This window comes from Tiliqua scincoides, chromosome 2 (genome assembly GCF_035046505.1).
Source record: "Tiliqua scincoides isolate rTilSci1 chromosome 2, rTilSci1.hap2, whole genome shotgun sequence".
In the NCBI taxonomy this organism is placed as follows: Eukaryota; Metazoa; Chordata; class Lepidosauria; order Squamata; family Scincidae; genus Tiliqua; species Tiliqua scincoides.
The window spans coordinates 33,973,112-33,996,545 of NC_089822.1; the positions used below are offsets into that span (position 1 = coordinate 33,973,112).

At 42.3% G+C, this 23,434-nt stretch overlaps 1 protein-coding gene across 2 annotated transcripts in view; it reads left to right on the forward strand.

The window, feature by feature from the left end:
- Positions 1 to 23,434, forward strand: part of RASGRF2 (Ras protein specific guanine nucleotide releasing factor 2) — a 134,880-nt gene that overhangs the window by 99,010 nt on the left and 12,436 nt on the right. For both annotated transcript variants that reach the window (XM_066616331.1, XM_066616332.1), the window contains exons 18-20: positions 8,434 to 8,540; positions 20,577 to 20,689; positions 23,165 to 23,225. In XM_066616331.1, the coding sequence (XP_066472428.1) occupies positions 8,434 to 8,540; positions 20,577 to 20,689; positions 23,165 to 23,225 (281 nt within the window). The remainder of the gene's footprint in view (positions 1 to 8,433; positions 8,541 to 20,576; positions 20,690 to 23,164; positions 23,226 to 23,434) is intronic.

Genomic DNA, 23,434 nt, shown 5'->3' on the forward strand with positions numbered 1-23,434 from the left:
GTATGCTACTGTGTATGGGGGACAGGGTCAAGCCTCCCCCATTTCAATTACTGGAGACTGATAATTTTCCTCCCATGGCATGGCACAATATACTGTAAACAGGTGGCCAAGTCCAGTAATTCTTTAAGAGCATGGAGGCGCCAGTGATCATCTTAGCTTTTCCTGTCCACATGCTTATCCACTTAACTTTCATAACAATACTTCTTGCAGTTGCTGATACTGCAGTCCTTGTCTGTTTGGCTCATATTAATATTTCCCCATGAAAGCTACATTCTGAAGTCAACTGTGTGAACTGAAGTCAACTGTGTGAAGTGATTGTGTGAACTGGGCCAGAGATCAGAATATGAAAATGCAGTATCAAAGGGACTCTTGGAAATAGGGCAATAGATACAGGTGCAACCTATTTATCCACCGATTTTTTATCTTCAGATTTGTCTCAACTTGAATGGGGTGGGGGAACTGAAAGTCTCACACGCCTTTGCCTCCTTTGCCCTGCACTGGCTTCTGGATCAGTTTCAAGGCAGCCCAAAACACTGCAAAAGGCTCCCCCTCACCCAGGCAGGGAAACAGCCCTGGAGCCATGGAAGAGGTTCCCCTTTCGAAGGAATAGTAACACTCTTGGCACCCCTGAGCCAGCAAAGAGGCTGAAGAGGGAAAGGGGGGGGGCGGAAAACCTCTGTAGCCAGAGCAGCAAGGTGGAGTGCACTCTCTCTCACACACACACACACACACTCACTCTCATACACAGGAGCAGGTGGGAGTAAAGTGGGTTTTACAATGACTACAATGGGGCTTACTTCTGCGTAGGCAGGCATAAGCCTGAACTCTTAAAAGCTCAGCATCCTATCTGTGAAAGGGGGAGGAGGGGGAGGTGAAGGAGTGGAGCGCAGGGGATTGATAACAGCTGCTTAGTTTCCTTCCAGCCCCAAGCATCAGGCTACAGTGTATTTGCGTCACTCTATGGAATTTAGCGTTTTTTGTTAAACGCGCCAGGTCACGGAACAGAACTAACGCGGATAAATAGGCTCCACCTGTAGTTGCTCATTACTATGTACAAAGTGATGCACACATAATTGATTTATGCATCAATTATATGAATAATCTCCACTGTCACCAAACCCATTTCTTTCCTGGGCCCAATCCGCCCATTCCCCCGTCGCCATCCTGTTCTGCCTCTCTTCCATTAGCACTTCATTCCACCCTCCCCTCCCTATCCTGCCCTCCAACTACTCCCTTCCCACTTTCTCCACCATCTTACCTGGATCTGTGGGCAGCTCCGGTTATGCAGCACGCTGAGTAGAACACTACCTGAGTGCCTTTTACTACAGGCAGTGGCAGAAGAATGGGTGTGGCAATGACGGCCAGAGCAGATAGGACTGGGCTGTCCAAGGGCATCCTTGGTTCAGATCTTACCTTTGCCATGAACACACTAGGTGACCACTCCCTCTCAGCCTCAGCTACAATGATGGGTTAATATTATTTACCTCACATGCTTGTTTTAAGTATTATTATCACTAGCACTCTGCACAGTTCTGATTCAAGTGAGTTGAAGGTTCAGGCAACTCCAAGAGCAGACCACATGGATCAATCCTGAATAAAGCTGCATTCCCAGATTTTATGAATACAGGCAACGTGTAGTTAGAATATAGAAGAGAAATGGAGAATATGGGCAGCAGAATGAAAAGATTTGAGGAAAATAAAGATACTAGTAAAGTGTTGACAAGTTTGTATGTTCAGCCAGCATTAATGAGTGAAAAACTACTGTATTGAAAAGGCTGATAGAAGTGAATTTTCCTATAGCTGTGAAGATATGAATTACACCTGTGCATTACTGGAAAGTACCTCCATATAAACTTCATTTTGCAACTCATTAGTAATTGCTACTTCTGTCTTCCTTTACCTGAGCAAGATTTTTATTACCAATATACTGAAAAGTACAATTTACGTATTTTTTTTTACCTTTTTGTACAAGATTGTTTATCTTGGTGGTTTGTATTTTCCCATGGGTGTTTTTCTATACTTTCCTTAACAAGCTTCAGAACCAATTTAGATGTGTTAAGTACACATTCATTGTGGTTATAAACTTTATATCAGTCACTCTTCCACTGCAAAATTCTTATAAAAATGAGCATACGCATGATGATGCTGAACAAAATATATAAAGATGTCCGTTTGTCATTTGTACTGTGTATGTTCCTGAGAGAAATATTTAAATCAAATCAACAGTCAGGATAGCCAGGATTGTGTAGTAGTTCTGGTGTTGGACTTAGACCTGGAAGGTCCAGATTCAAATCCCCACTCAAATATGGAGCTTCTTGAGTAGCTTTGGGCCTTCTCTCTGCCTCACTTACCTCACCAGATTGTTGTGAGGACTTGTACACTGCCCTGAGCAATTTGGATGAAGGGTGGTATAAAAATGTGAAAACTAAAATATTTTATAACATTAATTTTCTGAGCATATTTTCAAAAATGGCAGCTTTGTGATCATCCATATATTCTCAGTACAAGAGAAAAGTAGTGAAGATAATGTTATCAGGTTTGTCTCCAGGGTCCATTGCGCTTTTTGTGGAAATTTCCCATGTTCTTTAAAAATAAAATCAAACTGGAACCAATAAGTTCTAGTAAGTGTCATTGAACTCAGTGGGGCTTGCTTCTTATACATGCCAAAGATTGTGCTGCACAACTTCTAGGTGGAAATTTAGTGAGTGCATGACTGAACCTGGATTTTAATCCAGGATTAATTTGAAGTCCAGTACTATTTATTGGGCCATAATAGCTGCTGAACACCTAGTGCTATAACTCTGTAGTCCAGTGGTATTCAAAATGGGGCGTCGTGACGCCCCAGCCTTAGGGCCCTGGCCTCTGCCCCCTTAAGGGGCAAGGGCAGGGGGGAAGGCAGCGACTGGGATGAACCCTAAGCGACTGGGAGCTCTCAGGGGGGCTGCAGGGACTGGGATATACTCACCAGACATTGCAGCAGCCTTCCAGGGGTGCAGAGAGCCCTGCACGAGCATCTGCAGGGCTTCCCATGTCTTCAGAAGTGAAAGTGAAGCAATCGTGCTCCACCTCTGCAAAACTAGAACATCTCTTACTTGTTAACAAACTTTAAAATGCTGCTAGAAAACCATTTTGTAAACCTGGGACTTGTCATAATTCATTTATTTTTGAGACAGGTTTTATTTTATTTTTATTTTGTTTCATTTTTTACTAGCATCCATATCCATCTGATTTTGAAAGACTGGATTCTGTGTATTTCATACACATCCATTACAGAGTCTTTTAAAGTATTTTCATTTAGATCAAGCATGGCAGTTTCAGGAATAAATCAAATGATTTCTTCAGTTGTTCATAGATGCTATTTTTTAGTATTGATCTGTTTCCTAGTCAAATATTGTGTATTATAAAAAACCACAGGCTGTAATGAGAAATGTAATAGTCAGTCATATGTCCTTTTGCTCCTCTTTTTTGCAAAAATGGATTATTTTTGGATTGAGTTTTCTATCTCTTCTGCATTCTGAGATTGATCTATTTACTGTCATGGACTTGTATTGTATTGGCAACCTTCAGTCTCGGAAGACTATGGTATCGCGCTCTGAAAGGTTCTGGCACAGTGTCTAGTGTGGCTGAAAAGGCCAATCCGGGAGTGACAATCCCTTCCACACTGGGAGCAAGTGCAGTCTGTCCCTGGTCTGTCTCCCTGGCTATGGGCCTTCCTTCTTTGCCTTTTAGCCTCATACTGTTGGCCAAGTGTCTCTTCAAACTGGGAAAGGCCATGCTGCACAGCCTGCCTCCAAGCGGGCCGCTCAGAGGCCAGGGTTTCCCACTTGTTGAGGTCCATCCCTAAGGCCTTCAGATCCCTCTTGCAGATGTCCTTGTATCGCAGCTGTGGTCTACCTGTAGGGCGCTTTCCTTGCACGAGTTCTCCATAGAGGAGATCCTTTGGGATCCAGCCATCATCCATTCTCACGACATGACTGAGGCAACGCAGGCGTCTCTGTTTCAGCAGTGAATACATGCTAGGGATTCCAGCACGTTCCAGGACTGTGTTGTTTGGAACTTTGTCCTGCCAGGTGATGCCGAGGATGCGTCGGAGGCAGCGCATGTGGAAAGCGCTCAGTTTCCTCTCCTGTTGTGAGCGAAGAGTCCATGACTCGCTGCAGTACAGAAGTGTACTCAGGACGCAAGCTCTGTAGACCTGGATCTTGGTATGTTCCGTCAGCTTCTTGTTGGACCAGACTCTCTTTGTGAGCCTGGAAAATGTGGTAGCTGCTTTACCGATGCGCTTGTTTAGCTCGGTATCGAGAGAAAGAGTGTCGGAGATCGTTGAGCCAAGGTACACAAAGTCATGGACAACCTCCAGTTCATGCTCAGAGATTGTAATGCAGGGAGGTGAGTCCACATCCTGAACCATAACCTGTGTTTTCTTCAGGCTGATTGTCAGTCCAAAATCTTGGCAGGCCTTGCTAAAACGATCCATGAGCTGCTGGAGATCTTTGGCAGAGTGGGTAGTGACAGCTGCATCGTCGGCAAAGAGGAAGTCACGCAGACATTTCAGCTGGACTTTGGATTTTGCTCTCAGTCTGGAGAGGTTGAAGAGCTTTCCGTCTGATCTGGTCTGGAGATAGATGCCTTCTGTTGCAGTTCCAAAGGCCTGCTTCAGCAGGACAGCGAAGAAAATCCCAAACAAGGTTGGTGCAAGAACACAGCCCTGCTTCACTCCGCTTCGGATGTCAAAAGGGTCTGATGTGGAGCCATCGAAGACAACAGTGCCCTTCATGTCCTTGTGGAAAGATCTGATGATGCTGAGGAGCCTGGGTGGACATCCAATCTTGGGGAGAATCTTGAAGAGGCCGTCTCTGCTGACCAGGTCGAAAGCCTTTGTGAGATCTATGAAGGCTATAAAGAGTGGCTGACGTTGTTCCCTGCATTTCTCCTGCAGTTGTCTAAGGGAGAATACCATATCAGTGGTGGACCTGTTGGCTCGGAATCCACACTGCGATTCTGGATAGACGCTCTCTGCAAGTACCTGGAGCCTCTTTAGTACAACTCGGGCAAACAGCTTTCCTACAACGCTAAGGAGAGAGATGCCGCGGTAGTTGTTGCAGTCACCCCTGTCACCTTTGTTCTTGTACAGCGTGATGATGTTTGCATCCCTCATGTCTTGAGGTACTCCACCTTCTCTCCAGCAGAGACAGAGGATTTCATGCAGCTCAGTGACGATGATCTCTTTGCAGCATTTTAGGACTTCAGCAGGGATGCTGTCTTTTCCAGGTGCCTTGCCAAAAGCAAGGGAGTCCAGGGCCACGTGAAGTTCTTCTAGGGTTGGTTCACTGTCAAGCTCTTCCAGCACAGGCAGGCACTCAATGTTGTTCAGTGCTTCTTTGGTGACTACATTTTCTCAGAGAGACGTCAGAGAGGTGTCAGAGGTGTCAGAGAGACGATGTGGCCCTCCTGCCAAAAACTTTGGACACCCCTGCTCTAGATAATGGTCAAGTTGTTTCATTACCCTTAGCTTCTCAGGAGTCGCCCTGGCTGTATGGAAAGACTGAGGTTGTTCAAGAGCAGTCTGATCCAAATTCAGATAAATACATAAATACTTCAAAGACCATATGTTCTGAATTGTCAGATATTCTGCATCATAAGAAAACTGAATAATAAAAAAGGGGGAAAGTAGTAGGAGCTATTTCTTCTCAAGTGATATTGTATTTTAGATAAAAGAATTAATATTTTGTCAGAATTTTCCTATTACTGCTGGTATCCAGGGAAATATCAATGATATGGTAATAGATCAGTGATTCATTATATTAAGTGAACCAAGGAAATGAACTTAAAGAAGGACTACAAGAGAGGATTTTCTTTTGTAGAAAGATGGATCATATATGGAGGCAAATAATGGTTATGAGACAAGTATCCTTTATTCTTGACCAGAACAATTCTCATACATTCTGGCAATTTTAAGATTTAAGCCAAAGATGGGCAACCCAATCCTGAGCTCCCGTGGTGTGTGGCTGCAGCAGCACAGAAAACAGCTACCGTTGCATCCTGCATGCCAACGGCAGCCACGGGTGGGACCTCGGGAGAAGGGAACTTTTGTCCCAGGAGAGAGAAGTAGCCCTGCAATGGGGCTGGATTGGCAGTGAAGTAAGAGTGTTTATGTCGGGCGCCAAGCCCCACATGAACGCACAGGATCCAGTGGAGTCCTGCCTCCCTCCATCCCCGCTCCATCCCCCCGCTCTCTCCCTGCCTCTCACTTCCCTGTCATGCCTCCTCCCTGCCTTCCCCCACCCCCACTTTCCTCTCCACGGCTCTGGGACCGCCAAGCTGCGGAGGCCAGGCACCCACCCAGCGCCAACCAGTGCTGGGCTAGCACGGGCGCTGGCCTGGTGTTAGGCCTCACAAACATGCCTTATGGCACATTTGCAACAGTGCACACCAGCAGTAAGCCAGTGTGTCAAGCCCAGGATTGGGCTCTAAGTTATAAATAACTTCCAATAAATGCTTCTGCTGCTAGTTTCTTTCAATAAGCCACATCGCTTTTTCAATATTAATAGTGTAGTAAATCCCCTGTTATATTATATAAATATATAAATCCCCCTAACCAGCTTTGCAGCACTGACATAACTGTGCCAATGGGGTGTGTGCTGCATTCTGCAGTGGGTGGCAGTCACAGAGGCCTCCTCAAGGTATTCACTTAAACATAATTTAATGTATATTTTTATAATTAAAATGTTGCAATTTTCATAATTATTTTACTACATGGACTCTCAAGCTTATTTCAGAAGTGCAAACCAGCTTAGTGGTAGTTGGGTTTATTCAGTATTCAAGTTATAAGTTCAAAGGTAGTTAAAGGCTGATTTAACTAGACAACCCAAAGAACAAATTAAATTGTAGGACAGAAGTAAATTCTCTGGGGTTTTGCGAAAAACAGCATTGAGGTGTGAACTCATGTCTCTGAATTACAGCTTTATAAAAATATTGGCAATTATAGTGCACGTGCTGAGAACATTAAAAAAAGTTATATTCTTACAAAAAATTACAAAAAAAATGTAAACAAAATACATGGAAATTTCAAAATTCCTGATGGCATGATGTGGACAAAAAAAGATACTTTTGTCCTAGAATTTTAAGATTCTGTTCTTGGCTTTGCATTTCATAATGTCTCCAAAGAAGGGTAAAGGTTTTGGAAAACTTTCTCACTCTTTGTTTCTCACTTGTTCCTTTTTATTTATTTTAAATTCATAAACATGAAATATTTCTCTACAGGATTCTCTCAGTTTTTGTCTGTACTGGGTTCTCAAGAATAGTATTATCCATTCTCTTCAAAAATTCTTCTGTAATAAGCTGTAGCAGTTTAGCAAATTACCCATTGTTATTTGTGTTGTAATTAAATTGCTAATTGAACAGTTTATAATATACATATCTAATGTATCACTTTCTTCAAGAGGTGAACTATAAGGGAAATAGATCTGTAGCACAGAAATGTTTCCAAGGTTACCCTTTATTTGTAAAGTGATTGAAGTGTTGTTTTCTTTGATGTCTCTGAGCAATTAGATTACAGAACTTGGTGGATATGAAGTTATGTTTGGGATAGCAAGTCACATATGTACAGTATTCCCTTTTGCAAAAATATCTAGAAAAATTGTTTTTGTAATGTCAACTGCACTTTAAAAAAAACCACAACACTTTACTATTAATTACAATTAATTTCTGCAGTTTTCCAGTACGTAAAAAAAAGAAAAATATGGTGTGTATTCTTGCCATATGAATTTAGTTCATTCTCCAGCCTTAGTTGGGCTAGCAGTAACAGTATTTATTTTATAAAATAAAAGCTATCTTTATACATCAAGATTCTATAACCAAGTTGTCTGTTGGTCTTTGCTATGAGTTTATAGTGTTGCATCTGTCCTCCCAACGTGGAATTAACTGGCAGTGTGACTTCTGATGACACTTCCAATAGGTGCACCATGCAAAGTGATACTGTTGGGACAAATGTTGAGAAACATTGCTCTAAACCTTTTTGAAGAATAAACAGAAGTGATGATTGAGTTTAGGTACCCACTGTGTATCAGTACAAAATAAACTGGGCAGATGCCTACCTGTTAAAAAAAGAAATTTGCTTAGTTATGAAGCGAAGATTGTTATGTCTTACTGTGACATGAGGTATAAGATAAGGGAGATTATATTTGGTGATGGAAAGCAAAAGATAATTTCAGTTTGAATGGGAGTACAAGAATGGATGCATAAAAACCAGATTGAGCCTTCTGGTGGTAATGTGACCCACTTTTTTCTAATGCATATTTGCTGAAGAGCCTATTTAGCCAAAGGATAGATTTTTCCAAACAATGAAATAATTCTTATTCGTTGCTTCCCTTAGATTGTTTTCCTGAGCTAACTGTGCTTATTTGATCACAATGTCTCTTTTTAATTGTGTAGGATTTAATAACTCTGAACGAACATGTGATAAGGAGTTTATAATACGTCGAGCAGCCACTAATCGTGTCCTGAATGTCCTTCGCCACTGGGTCTCAAAACATTCCCAGGTATTTTGGATATTATAATTTTTCAGCAAATTTTGTCATGGTACATGGTACAAGATATGCACTTCTTTTACATTGTTTTTATATTGTGCAAATTTGTTTATTGTGTTTTTCCACAGTGGTATAGAATTATTTGTTCTGCGTGTACAGTATATCAAGAGTTTCAAGCACACTAAAACATGTTTTTGCAAGGGTGCGTTATTAAAATAGTTCTTTTGAATGTTGTTGCTGTGTAACTACCAAGGAACAAGGTTTACTTCTCACAACAATTGCAGGAATGCTCTTGCAAGCCGCTATTATGACTAAACTAATAAGGATTTGTGCACATTTGCTTGTGAGATATGCACTTTGGTGAGATCTCTTAACACAGAGATGCCAAGGATCCAGGTCTAGATCAGCAAAATGTGCATTGTTTTCTATGAGCTGTCACATGAACTGTAATAGCCCCTGTTCATAGCTCTGTAGTTATCTTCTACAAATTGGATTTGAACTTGTCACCAGCTCAAGAACAGCAGCATATCCAGTTTATTCATGGGTGACTCAACCATTATTTTACAGCAGATGGAGGCTAATGCTAATGTATGGCAATTCTTTACAAGGGTATAATGTTTAAATTATACTTATCACATAAATCAGTCTTCTCCCATGGAACATCTCCACATCATTTGCTGCATTTTCCTGGCAATAGCTGGAGATGGTATAGTATTGCTATACCTGATTGAGCTGACACCTCTATTGCTGTGATTAATGGGGGGGGGAAAGGTGGGGTACAAATCACTCAGATAATGACCTACCATGTAGAAAACCATTATGATGGACTAATATTACATGAGTTACTTTGCCATTGCAGAGGACTGGCATGATATGCCATTCCATGCATGCACATGCCTTTCTAAAATATTTATTAAAAATCTTAACATTTTTTGAAAATGTATCTTATTGCACTATATTTCACTTTTCTTCCATGGTGGAATTCAAAATGGTATACATGGGGTTCCCAGGTGGTATCTCACCCAGGCATTTACCCCCAGACCTGCTTAGTTTCAGCAAGGTGGCTGCATCCTGCACCCACATACAATATCCTGGGATAAACTTTCCTTTCTGCTTGACGTTATTTATTCAGTGCCCTCATTAGTATTTGAAGTAATGAGGTTCACAAACTCTTCTTGTGGTACATTGTCTTCTGCAGCAAGGCTACGCACCTCAACATCTATGACAGGAACACTGCAAATTGTGCAGCAGCCTGTATTGGGCTTTATCAGCTCACTTTATCAGCTCACCAATTATATGCTGTTTGCATGAGAGGCTGATGCTTTTAGGATTTAATCAGGAGTAGTAGTTTAAGCCTTCCTGAAATCAATCATACTGTGGGTGGAACTAGATGTTCTGAACAAAATGAGAGTGACACTGAAAATAACATCGCCACGTTTAGTTGGCCTCTTCTTGCCTGTGATATCTGTTGAAGCTCACTATGTAATGTGACAGTGCCATGCTGTGAGTCCCCTTGGCTCTATGAGTGGCAGTGGAACAGAGATGTGGAAACAGCATATCATATCACATCATATCGCATGGTGAGTTTCACTAGAAGTTATAAGCAGGAGGGGAGGACCAAGACATGGTGATGCCATTTTCTGTGGCAGCACCATGTTGTCTATCACATCAAATTCTGACCTGACTGTATAAATAAATCCATTGTTTTTTATAAAGCACATCACTTTTTTCTGTATTATGCCCATCTGACTTTTCTTGAAGCTCCATACTTCACCAGCCTATCAAGAAAGAATTTTGTCTGACAGATTTTATTTTTCTCACTACCCTTGATATTATTCTTACCACGGGACATGTTTAACGCTTTCCATATTTTCCTTTCCTTTCTCTAGAAAAATAGGGGTGTGTGTATGTGTGTGTGTGTGTGAGTGTGTGTGATATAATCTCAACATGCAGTAAGTTTCCATGGTGATGCATTGGTTGTCCCACAATGTGCAAAGTGGCCATTGCTGTGGGTTGAATATAGGTGTTTAGCTCTTAGAGTACACTGCTTTTATGATTTTTACTGGCAGAGTATCTCTAAGATGATTTGCATTTCTGTGCTTCTTCAAAGCACAGACTTATGTAACGAGCTGTAACAAATGTGCTCTCACTACCTATAAGAGATTAAGAATATATATTCACGAGAAGCTTTCATGGGGGAGTTGTTAGATTTATTTTGACAAGCAGTACTCCTCCACCTCATATTCATGTGGAAGCTGAAAAATCCAGTAGCCAGTTATCCTGAAACATGCTGGTGATGCTCAGGAACTGGATAAAAAGTTGACCATGATTAAAAGATGCAAAGCAATGTGGAATATTAACTGGCACTGCATAATCACATGTATAGTGTGAGAGATTTGTCTCTCACAAATTTTGATTATTTTAAGTTTGTCTATAGCTCTCATTGCTTTCCAGATAAATTTGGTTATATGTGTGGGAGGGGTTATAGCTAAGTGGCAGAGTACGTGCTTTGCATGCAGAATTTCCCAGATTTGATCTCTGGCACCTTCAGGTAGGATTAGGCAGGGGTGTCAAACTAGTTTCATACAGTAGGCTGCAGTTAGCATTCATGGCACCTGCTGAGCGCCAGAAGTGATGTCATTTAGCAAGAAATGTCATTAAGCAGGAAGTGACATCATTAAGCAGGTGAGGACCAAAAATAAGCACTTCGTTCTCACCTAGGAACTCAGCTGCAGATGACAGGAGAGAAAATATGCAGATCTCAGTAATATCACACAGGCTGCCTCTTCAGCAACTCTGTTTCTGCTGAGCAGTGTTCCCTTTAATACTTATTTCCCTACCATGCAGACCAGCTAATGACCTGAGCAGTACATAATCACTGTCATCTTAAAATAGGCAATGGCCAGTCTTATCTCTAGGCCAGTGCTTCCCAAACCCCTACAAGAGAGTTGGGAGCACTGTCAGTGTATGTGGGGGAGGGCAGCAACACGATCCCCAGGATTGCGCTGCTGCTGGGGTTGAGAGGGTTTTTTTGTTTTTTTAACTCGCCAGCCTCCAGAACTGGAGTCCCTGGGGGGTTCCAGGGGATCTGGGAGCCCCCCGTCAGAGCTTCCCATACCTCCAAACATCTTAAAAATAGGGGGGATAAACAGGCACTTCTAGTTTTCATCACAAAACTGGAAAGTGCCCTTCCCCCCCTATTTTTAACATATTTGGAGGTGCAAGGAGCCCTAATCTATACTAACTACTAATAGATGTTACTTTAGCGTGACTCTACTTTTTTGAGTTTTTCTCTTTTACTTCCCAGTCCAAACCTTTTCTAATTTCATAAACCTATGTCTTTTCTTTGCCCTTTTTTTCTCAAGCTAAAAAAGCCCATGTTCATTTTGGTAGCCCTTTTTTGCCCCACTGTACAAGGTACAGGGTTCTTTGAACCTTTTCCTACAATATTCTTTTGGTGTTGGGGCAAGCAGAAGCACACTTCTATGTGCATAGCACACATACCTTGCATCACTGGCTACCAAGTATCACTTCTATCAGCAGTCTGAACACATTGCCTGGTTTAGAGAACAATAGAAAGAGCTGATAACAGCCAGCAATTTCTTTTAGTTTTTTCTCAGCTTCTTTGCAGCTCATCAGCTAAGGGCAGATAACAACCCTATTACTGAGAGAACCCAATTATCACATGGGCCAAATCAGGAGCTTCCATGGGCCTGATCAGGCCTTAGAGCCTTATGTTTGACAACCCTGGACTAGGTGAAACAAAAAGTTAGCTGAAGCCCTAGATAATCACTATTAGTCAATGTAATCAGTACTGAGCTAGATGGAACAATGGTCTGACTTGGTATAAGGCAAGTTTATGTATGCTTGGGGCAATAGATATCACTGCGGGTGATCTCCCCTGTGTTCCTCTGTTTTATAAGAAAATAAGAAGAGCCTTGCTAGATCAGACCAAGGGCCCAGCTAGCCCAACTTCCCCTATCTCACAATGGCCCACTGGATGCCTCAGGATAGGAAGCACTCACAGCAACAAGATACCTGTATCCTATTGCCACTCCCTTGCATCTGACATTCAGAGATAGGCTACCTCTAAAACTAGGAGGTTGCCTATAGTCATGGCTTCTAACCTGTGATGAATTTTTCCTCCATAAATCTATCCAATCATTTTTTAATGACATCTAGACCAGATGCCATAACTACATCTTGTGGCAAAGAGTTCTACAGACTTTCTGGGTAAACTAATATTTTCTAACTCTCTCGCTTCTCAATTTTAATGTTTCTCATGTTGTGCAAGAGAAAAAAAGAACTTCCCTGTCCCATGCATAATTTTATGCATCTGTCTTATTTTATAATAAGCATAATTTTATAAGCAATCTGTCCCATGCATAATTTTATGTCTCAATCATGTCCTACCCTCTGGTGCCCTCTTTCTAGACTGAAGAGCCCTGAAAGCTGTAGCCTTACCTAGTAAGAATGGTGTCTCCAATTATTTTATAAAACACAGCAATGAACTGCAAATTAAAACAGAAATGTGGCGTAGAGGAAGAAGAGGCCTTTTGACCCTTTTCCTTTAAGAAAATTTGTGCTAAAAATCATCTCCCAGACTGTTCTTTGCCCCACATTGGAAAAGTTGCTGATACCCTGAAAAGGCTCTTCAAATTCATCTGCTCCTCTCTTTTTGCTAGTTATTTGCCTAGCAATGTGTGTTCAATGCAGCTGTATACCGTGCTATGTATCATGAGTTCAGGAGGTTGCTGCAAAATTTGGCTACCTGATTTGACTTGCATTTTGTTTTAGAAGCTTCTTCAGGAAACCTCCATGACAGAAGACTTAAGTCTTCTTAGAGCCACAAATCTACAGAGTTACTAGTGAAAATCACTAAACATAAGAGGACATAAGGTTTCAGTAGCTCCATGTTTTGATTGTCATGTCCATTGCCTCCAGAATTTTCCCTTCTTCCTTCTGCTAAAATCTTCAGAATTGTGTAAAACCTGAATTTAGCCACCTGTAAATATTAAAGATATACAAATGTGTGTAGTTTGCATAATTTGTAGTAGAAGCAAAATTTTCCAAATTTGGACAACAATGCGGATTTTGCTTCCATACTTAGGCCTCCTAGTTCAAGCAACCTTTAGAGTTGGGGGGGAGATAACTATACAAATGTAGCAGGGATGCACATATATGCACCTGGTATTGAAGAGTTTATATGACATCACCTAGCTTTGGATACACATGCTTCCTTCTCTCCTTTGTGCACAAGGGAAGGAAGCTGTTTCCAATCCTGGTTCAGAACAAGCTAGCATTTGTTGTACAATGTTAAGAACATAAGAACAGCCCCACTAGATCAGGCCATAGGCCCATCTAGTCCAGCTTCCTGTATCTCACAGTCACCCACCAAATGCCCCAGGGAGCAGGACCTCATCCTGGTGCCCTCCCTTGCATCTGGCATTCTGACATAGCCCATTTCTAAAATCAGGAGGTTGCACATACACATCATGGCTTGTAACCCGTAATGGATTTTTTCCTCCAGAAACTTGTCCAATTCCCTTTTAAAGGCATCCAGGCCAGATGCCGTCACCACATCCTGCGGCAAGGAGTTCCACAGACCGACCACATGCTGAGTAAATAAATATTTTCTTTTGTCTGTCCTAACTCTCCCAACACTCAATTTTAGTGGATGTCCCCTGGTTCTGGTGTTATGTGAGAGTGTAAAGAGCATCTCCCTCTCCACTCTGTCCATCCCCTGCATAATTTTGTATGTCTCAATCATGTCCCCCCTCAGGCACCACTTTTCTAGGTTGAAGAGGCCCAATCGCCATAGCCTTTCCTCATAAGGAAGGTGCCCCAGCCTAGCAATCATCTTAGTCGCTCTCTTTTGCACCTTTTCCATTTCCACTATGTCTTTTTTGAGATGTGGCGACCAGAACAGGACACAATACTCCAGGTGTGGCCTTACAATTGATTTGTACAATGGCATTATAATATTAGCTGTTTTGTTCTCAATACCCTTTCTAATGATCCCAAGCATAGAATTGGCCTTCTTTACTACCGCCACACACTGGGTCAACACTTCCATTGACCTGTCCACCACTACCCCAAGATCTCTCTCCTGATCTGTCACAGACAGCTCAGAACCCATCAGCCTATATCTAAAGTTTTGATTTTTTGCCCCAATGTGCATGACTTTACACTTACTGACATTGAAGCGCATCTGCCATTTTGCTGCCCATTCTGCCAGTCTGGAGAGATCCTTCTGGAGCTCCTCACAATCACTTCTGGTCTTCACCACTCAGAAAAGTTTGATGTTGTCTGCAAACTTAGCAACCTCACTGCTCAACCCTGTCTCCAGGTCATTTATGAAGAGGTTGAAAAGCACCGGTCCCAGGACAGATCCTTGGGGCACACCGCTTTTCACCTCTCTCCATTGTGAAAATTGCCCATTGACACCCACTCTCTGTTTCCTGGTCTTCTACCAGTTAGTAGCCTTTGGTGAGGGACCGTGTCGAACACCTTCTGAAAGTTCAGATATATAATGTCTACTGGTTCTCCCGCATCCGTATGCCTGTTGACCTTTACAAAGAATTCTATAAAGTTCGTGAGGCAAGATTTACCCTTATAGAAGCCATGCTGATTTTCCCTCAGCAAGGCCTGTTCATCTGTGTGTTTTGAGATTCTATCTTTGATGAAGCATTCCACCATCTTACCCAGTATAGATGTTAGGCTGACCGGCCTATAGTTTCCCGGGTCCCCCCTCTTTCCCTTTTTAAAGATCAGTGTGACATTTGCTATCCTCCAATCCTCTGGCACTGTGGCCGTTTTGAGGGACAAGCTGCATATTTTAGTCAAGAGATCAACAACTTCATTCTTCAATTCCTTAATAATTCAGGGCCCGGTGACTTATTATCTTTAATTGATCAATGAGGTCTGAAACTTCTTCTCTTTCAACCTCTATCTGACTTAATTCCTTGGTCAGGAGGGGCCGTTCGGGCAGCAGTATCTGCCCAAGGTCTTCTGCCGTGAAGACAGATGCAAAGAACTCATTTAGTTTCTCTGCCATCTCTAAGTCTCCTTTTATCTCCCCTTTCCCTCCCTCACCATCCAGAGGGCCAATTGCTTCTCTGGCGGGTTTCCTGCTTCTAACATATTTGAAGAATCTTTTATGAACCCTTAATTAATATTAAGAACCCTTAATGTTGCTGGCCATGCGTTCCTCATAGTCTCTCTTGGTCTCCTGTATCACCTTCTTACATTTCTTTTGCCACAGTTTATGTTCCTTTTTATTCTCCTCATTAGGGCAAGGCTTCCATTTACAGAAGGAAGCCTCTCTAACTTGGCTCATTAGCCATGCGGGCACCCTCCTGGATTTAGTGGAGCCCTTCTTTCTTTGTGGTATACACCACTGATGGGCCTCTGTTATTTTAAGCAGCCTCCATGCACTCTGGAGAGATTGGACTCTTTTTACCTTCCCTTTCAACCTCCTTCTAACCAGCCTCCTCATTTGAGGGAAGTCCGCCTGTCAGAAGTCAAGGGTTTTTGTGAGAGATTTGCCCGGTATTCTTCCCCCGAAGCGCACGTTGAAATGGATCGCAGCATGATCACTGTTCCCCAACGGCTCAGTAACATTGATATCTCTAACCAGGTCCTGAGTACCGCACAATATTAAATCCAGAGTCAGCTGTCCTCTGGTGGGCTCCATGACTAGCTGCTCTAAGGCACAGTCATTTAGCATGTCAAGGAATCCGGTCTCCTTTTCGTGACCAGAACACAAATTGACCCAGTCAATATGAGGATAATTGAAGTCCCCCATGATTACAACCCTGTCCCTCCTTGTCACCTCCCTGATTTGTTTCCTCATTTCAAGGTCCCCTTCTGATTTCTGGTCTGGAGGACAATAGTACGCCCCCAGTATTACATCACTCCTCAGGCCTGGTAATTTAACCCACAGAGATTCTACGGTGGAGTCGAACCCGCCTTCAATCTCTACGTTGCTGGATTCTATCCCTTCCTTAACATAAACGGCCACCCCACCTCCAACATGCCCCTCCCTGTCCCTCCTGTAGAGTTTATAGCCTGGGTTTGCGGTATCCCACTGATTCTCCGTCTTCCACCAGGTTTCCGTTATGCCCACTATGTTTGAACTAGGCAAACCTGGTTTAGTCTAAACAAAGTGAAAATCAAGATGTGAAGCTGGTATACAGTCCCTGCATACATTAACTAAGACCCAGATCCTAACCAACTTTCCAGCACTGGCATATCTAAGCCAATGGGATGTGTGCTGCATCCTGCAGTTGGGGGCCACTCACTGAGGGTTCCTCAAAGTAAGGAAATGTTTGTTCCCTAATCTCAGAGCTGCATTGCCCTTATATTGGTGCTGGAAAGTGGGTTAGGATTGTGTCCTAATCCATCCATTTAAAAAATATGCCAAGTTAGAGAGATAAGTTAGAGAGGCTGTGAAGGGCAAGGAAGCTTCCTTCCGTAAATGGAAGTCTTGCCCTAATGAGGAGAATAAAAAGGAACATAAACTGTGGCAAAAGAAATGTAAGAAGGTGATACGGGAGGCCAAGAGAGACTATGAGGAATACATGGCCAGCAACATTAAGGGGAATAATAAAAGCTTCTTCAAATATGTTAGAAGCAGGAAACCCGCCAGAGAAGCGGTTGGCCCTCTGGATGGTGAGGGAGGGAAAGGGGAGATAAAAGGAGACTTAGAGATGGCAGAGAAATTAAATGAGTTCTTTGCATCTGTCTTCACGGCAGAAGACCTCAGGCAGATACCGCTGCCCGAACGGCCCCTCCTTAACCGAGGAGTTAAGTCAGATAGAGGTTAAAAGAGAAGATGTTTCAGACCTCTTTCAGATCTCATTGATCTTGACCTCATTCAAGATGGTGGAATGCCTCATCAAAGATAAGATCTCAAAACACATAGACAAACAGGCCTTGCTGAGGGAGAGTCAGCATGGCTTCTGTAAGGGTAAGTCTTGCCTCACGAACCTTATAGAATTCTTTGAAAAGTTCAACAGGCATGTGGATGCGGGAGAACCCGTGGACATTATATATCTGGACTTTCAGAAGGTGTTTGACACGGTCCCTCACCAAAGGCTACTGAAAAAACTCCTCAGTCAGGGAATTAGAGGACAGGTCCTCTCATGGATTGAGAACTGGTTGGAGGCCAGGAAGCAGAGAGTGGGTATCAATGCGCAATTTTCACAATGGAGAGAGGTGAAAAGCGGTGTGCCCCAAGGATCTGTCCTGGGACCGGTGCTTTTCAACCTCTTCATAAATGACCTGGAGACAGGGTTGAGCAGTGAAGTGGCTAAGTTTGCAGACGACACCAAACTTTTCCGAGTGGTGAAGACCAGAAGTGATTGTGAGGAGCTCCAGAAGGATCTCTCCAGACTGGCAGAATGGGCAGCAAAATGGCAGATGCGCTTCAATGTCAGTAAGTGTAAAGTCATGCACATTGGGGCAAAAAATCAAAACTTTAGATATAGGCTGATGGGTTCTGAGCTGTCTGTGACAGATCAGGAGAGAGATCTTGGGGTGGTGGTGGACAGCTCCATGAAAGTGTCGACCCAATGTGCGGCGGCAGTGAAGAAGGCCAATTCTATGCTTGGGATCATTAGGAAGGGTATTGAGAACAAAACGGCTAGTATTATAATGCCGTTGTACAAATCGATGGCAATGCCACACCTGGAGTATTGTGTCCCGTTCTGGTCGCCACATCTCAAAAAAGACATAGTGGAAATGGAAAAGGTGCAAAAGAGAGCGAATAAGATGATTTTGGGGCTGGGCACCTTCCTTATGAGGAAAGGCTATGGCATTTCGGCCTCTTCAGCCTAGAAAAGAGACGCCTGAGGGGGGACATGATTGAGACATACAAAATTATGCAGGGGATGGACAGAGTGGATAGGGAGATGCTCTTTACACTCTCACATAATACCAGAACCAGGGGACATCCACTAAAATTGAGTGTTGGGCGGGTTAGGACAGACAAAAGAAAATGTTTCTTTACTCAGCGTGTGGTCGGTCTGTGGAACTCCTTGCCACAGGATGTGGTGCTGGCGTCTAGCCTAGACGCCTTTAAAAGGGGATTGGACAAGTTTCTGGAGGAAAAATCCATTATGGGGTACAAGCCATGATGTGTATGCGCAACCTCCTGATTTTAGAAATGGGTTATGTCAGAATGCCAGATGCAAGGGAGGGCACCAGGATGAGGTCTCTTGTTATCTGGTGTGCTCCCTGGGGCATTTGGTGGGCCGCTGTGAGATACAGGAAGCTGGACTAGATGGGCCTATGGCCTAATCCAGTGGGGCTGTTCCTATGTTCTTATGTTCTTATATCTCTCTAGTTTAGATAATTGTACAGCCATTACAATTTTAGCATGGTAAGAATCCAAACATGTAAACACACTAAGAAGCATTCTTTTCATTTTGAACATTTGCTTTTTAAAAAAACTAAACAAATGGAAAGTGTGCATCACAAAAAGGGGTTAAAATAAAAGCCTTAAAAGAGGAAGAATAAAAAGAAAATGCTGCTAATAAATTTGGAAATGAAGTCTGCTAACTAAAAAATGCTCACAAATATAAATGGACTGTAAAGAAAGTGAAAAGCTTCTTTGCTGCATAGCAACAACTTTCTTGCTTGTTATGTTTAAATAGCCCTCTTAACATTTACTTACTGCATCCTTGATACCTTTGCAGTTTAGATACAGGTAGAAAGATATTGCCTGAAAATAACATGTCTATATTGCTGGTTGAGGAATGTCAAAGTTGCCAAAGCACCATAGGCCAATATAGTGTGCTTTTTATTTATTATATAACCATGAGCCAAAATGCCTGAAGAGACAAATAGATGAAGAGTGAAGTTCTGTTGAATTTTGTCCCAGTGACTTCCTGCTGTGAGATGAAATTATTTTGATAAGCATGTTTTCACTTTCACTGAGATAGCTCGTTTTGATATGCGTGTTTTATGCAGTCAAAGCCACAACCTTTAATGTCAGCAGTCATCTTTGATGTAAATAGTTCGTGTAGTGCTGATCCTAGAGATCAAAGCTACCAAGGTGAAATCTTTTACAGAGCCAATATCTGGGCGTAAGGGAGTATATGTGGAATTCTCCACTCGGTCACATTGAAAAATAGCTAATTAATTCTCAGATAAATAAAGAGCAAAATTGGCTGCATGCTAATGCTTTGAAAAATGAAGTTGGGCATAATTCCTGTTCCCAAGAATTTGAGTGGTTATCTGATGCAAGACGTCTGATACCCATCATGGACCACATTTGTTCCCCTCCACTGACTGCTGGACGCTCATAGTTTATATGTACAAAGAAATATAATTTCATCACAAACAATTCAGTGTCATTTCTTCTCCCCTTCATCTCCAAATCTGAATGAGGTACAAGGCTGATTTGTTTGTTTTCCCAGCCCCCAGCATACTTTTTCCTGAAGATTACGAGCACAATCAATTTCTTCTCTTCTCCATCCCTAATTTTAAATAAGAGATCTTAAATCCATTTTAAAATCACACATGCATGCAGGTATGCTCCTGGCCCAATATCGTTTTCACAGTCATTTCTCTTGCCATAGTGTCTTACATTGCACACACTGATTGCTTCCATATTGGCCTTTTTCTCTGGAATTTATATAATCCACTCACATGGTTATTCCTGAGAAGTCTTATCAGTGACATCACCACTAGGAACTCCACTAATCAGAGATGATTTAGTATAAAATTGAAGGTAAACCTGCAAATTATCTTCAGTAGTTTCAACTCTCTGTTCTGTTCCCTTCACTGATCAGGCTATGGGATTGTAAAATGTTGTTAAAATAATATTAGCATTATTAAAACCCCACAAAGAATAAAAATTTAAATGGTAGTTCTTAGTAAATAACCTTTTTTCATTGCTTCCCTTTAGTGTTGGCTTTTCTATCCAGTTACCGTTTTGAGAACTGAATTGCATGGGTTAAAGTTACACCAGGAAGGGAAACTGACCTCGATCTTTTGCAGTAGTAGTGTGATTTCTTCATTCAGACTAGTTTTCTTTTGTAGGATTTTGAACTGAACAATGAACTAAAAATGAATGTTCTAAATCTGCTAGAAGAAGTTCTGAGAGACCCTGACCTTTTGCCACAAGAAAGAAAAGCTACTGCGAACATTTTGAGGTAAAGAGGTTAAAAGGAATTAGTGTAATAATATGTATAGGAAACAAAGAAAATATTAATCTATTTTATTTACAAGATGTTTATTTTCATGGGGTCACAAAAAGAACATGAAATTTGTAATAAAAATGTGTTCACTATTAGCTATTTCCTGGTAAAGTTAAATCCATTTGATTCTTCTCATTTCTAATTAATTTGATGAAATACAGTAGATATTGACCGTCTCTTTACCTTAATGTCACTAAACTACTTATTGAAATGGTTTGAAGCATGCCTTATCCATGCCTTTTGACACTTTTCTATACAGCCTTGCAAAAGTTCACATACAGTGAGATTATATACCGTTAACCAGGGTCAGCATCAGAGGTTAGCCAAATTGGGAAATGTCTAAGGAGTCAAGCCTTCCCATTGGCCTGACTGGCCAACCCTTGAAGCCTACATTTGGGGCACCACTGGCAGACACAAGAACCACTGCAGTACCTCTGATAGAGGGCCTTTACAATCTGGTGCCATCACTACACATAACATTTGGTCCTTTTTGCATTTCCACCAAAGCTTGGCTACACCCTGAAGTCATAATGAAATTCTAAGCTTGTTATATACAAGCATAAGAGAGTTCACAAGGCTACATTTCCCCAAGAACTCTTCTAATTGTACATTAGCAGCAACATGCAATTGTGTGAGGCTGTAGATCCAGTAGACACCTTCCTCTAACTCAGTAGTTCCCAACTTGGGGGTCACAACTACCCAGGGCAACGGGAAACACCATTTCCCCCCTTAAGGGGAGCAGCGAGGCAGCAGCAACAGTACTTCCAGGTTTGTGCTACCGCCAACTAAATTTTTAAAAAAAGGGTTTTGGGACTGTGTGGGTGAAGACGCCACAAAAACTGGATTCTCACCACTGCCGAGTAATTCCCAAACACCTTTTTTTACCAGTTGGCAGCAGCTGTGCAAACCCAGAAGTGCCATCACCACCAACTCGCCACCCCCCCCTTACTAGTCCCCATATGCACTTAGTGGTTCCTTTTCCTTTGAGTAAAGGTTAGGAACCACTGTTCTAACCACTAACACTCATATCGATGGAGCATACTAGATTTTTGTAATCTTTCACTTCAGTGCAGTCCTGCACAAAGGAAAGGCTTTGTCTACAAGGAACTCAGTTAGTGCTTATGGTGGAAGGGGAGCAGAAGTGTGAGGGAGAGGAGACTGGTGGTTAGAGTGTCGCCAACTCTCTAGCACACAACACTCTTTTCCTTCACACTTGGTCTTCTGCTTTGTCTCCCTCTTCATTTTCTAATCCAAAAAGTGGAACAGAGACTGACACATCACCAGGCAAGGATGGGAACTTGAGTTAGGTGACTTGAGTCCGAGTCACAAAAACATGTGTTTTTTGCTGACTTGTATTCTTACTTACTTTTTTTGTGGTGTGAAAGACCTCACGGGGCCATCATTCAGATTGGGTAAGCAGCAGGGAAGTTCCAGCCAGGAGGCAGGGAAAGGTTAATTTGTTAGTTTTGCATCAAGCGGGAGACAGGAGCAGGCTCTCTTGTCCATCTCTGAAGGAACCAGTGTTCATTGGGTTAAGGTTTTTTCCCTGGCCAAGTGAGGGTAGAAGGCTGGGGGGGGGGAGGCGGTTCCTAGCTATCCGGGAGAAACTCATGGCATGGCCCCAGCAGGCTCATTGAATAATCAGCTTCAGTAGGACTATTTCTGAGTAGAGCTGCAAAGGATTGGGTCATAATGGTAAGCCTCCCAACTGCTGCATATGACCCTCCTCCCTCTTGCCGCTTCTGTCCCCGCTCTCACACAGTCTATCCCACCCCCTCCCACCTTATTTACAGATAGGATGGGGACATCAGAAGAGCATTAAATGAGAACTCTCTCTCTCTCTCTCTCTCTCTCTCTCTCACACACACACACACACACACACACACACACACACAAGGCAGCAGCTCTGTTTTTTCCCCACAGGGCTGCAGATGACTTTTTTATGGAAAAGACTTGGGACTTGAGTCTTTTAGAGTCCCCAAGATGCTCTGGGCAACTCGGAAAGTCTGCCCATTAGGATTCGTTTTCAAGTTGAGTTAAAAGGGGCCAGAGACTCATGACCTGACTCATGACTCGAGTCAAACTGCTTTGAATTGGCCCATCTGTGTCACCAGTTATGGTGGGGGCAACATTTGGCATGCTGCCTAAGGGGTTTGGGGGTTTGGGGCCAACCCTTCTTTCAAGTTTCAGTCTTTCAATGTGATCCATGTGATCCATGTGGAACTTTTCTAAACATATTTTATACAGTACTTGTATGCAATAGACAATCCATTCTGCAAAGCAAAAACTTTTAAATTGCTTTGAAAATTAATTATAAAGTTGACCATAGTTTTTGTCTCAGAATTCCTGGAGTGATGTCTTGAAAAGTATTTTTATCGATTACAGGAGGATTAATTTTTATCTGTAATATTTTGCCAATATTTTGCCTAGGGCACTTTCTCAAGAAGATCAAGATGATACCCACTTAAAAATAGAGGATATACTGCAGATGGTAAGTTCAAGTCAATTGTATGTCATATTTGTTTATAATTGGGGTAAATGATTTGAATGGTGTTTAGTGGCATCCTTTAAACAGTCTTTATTGCAAATTGATGTTCTTTTTGTATTTGTACTTGAACAGGACCACTCCATGTTCAAACTGTTCAGCCACAATTATTGAAGGTAAATAAAGGCATAGCCAGTTCACGTTAACTGCTGAGG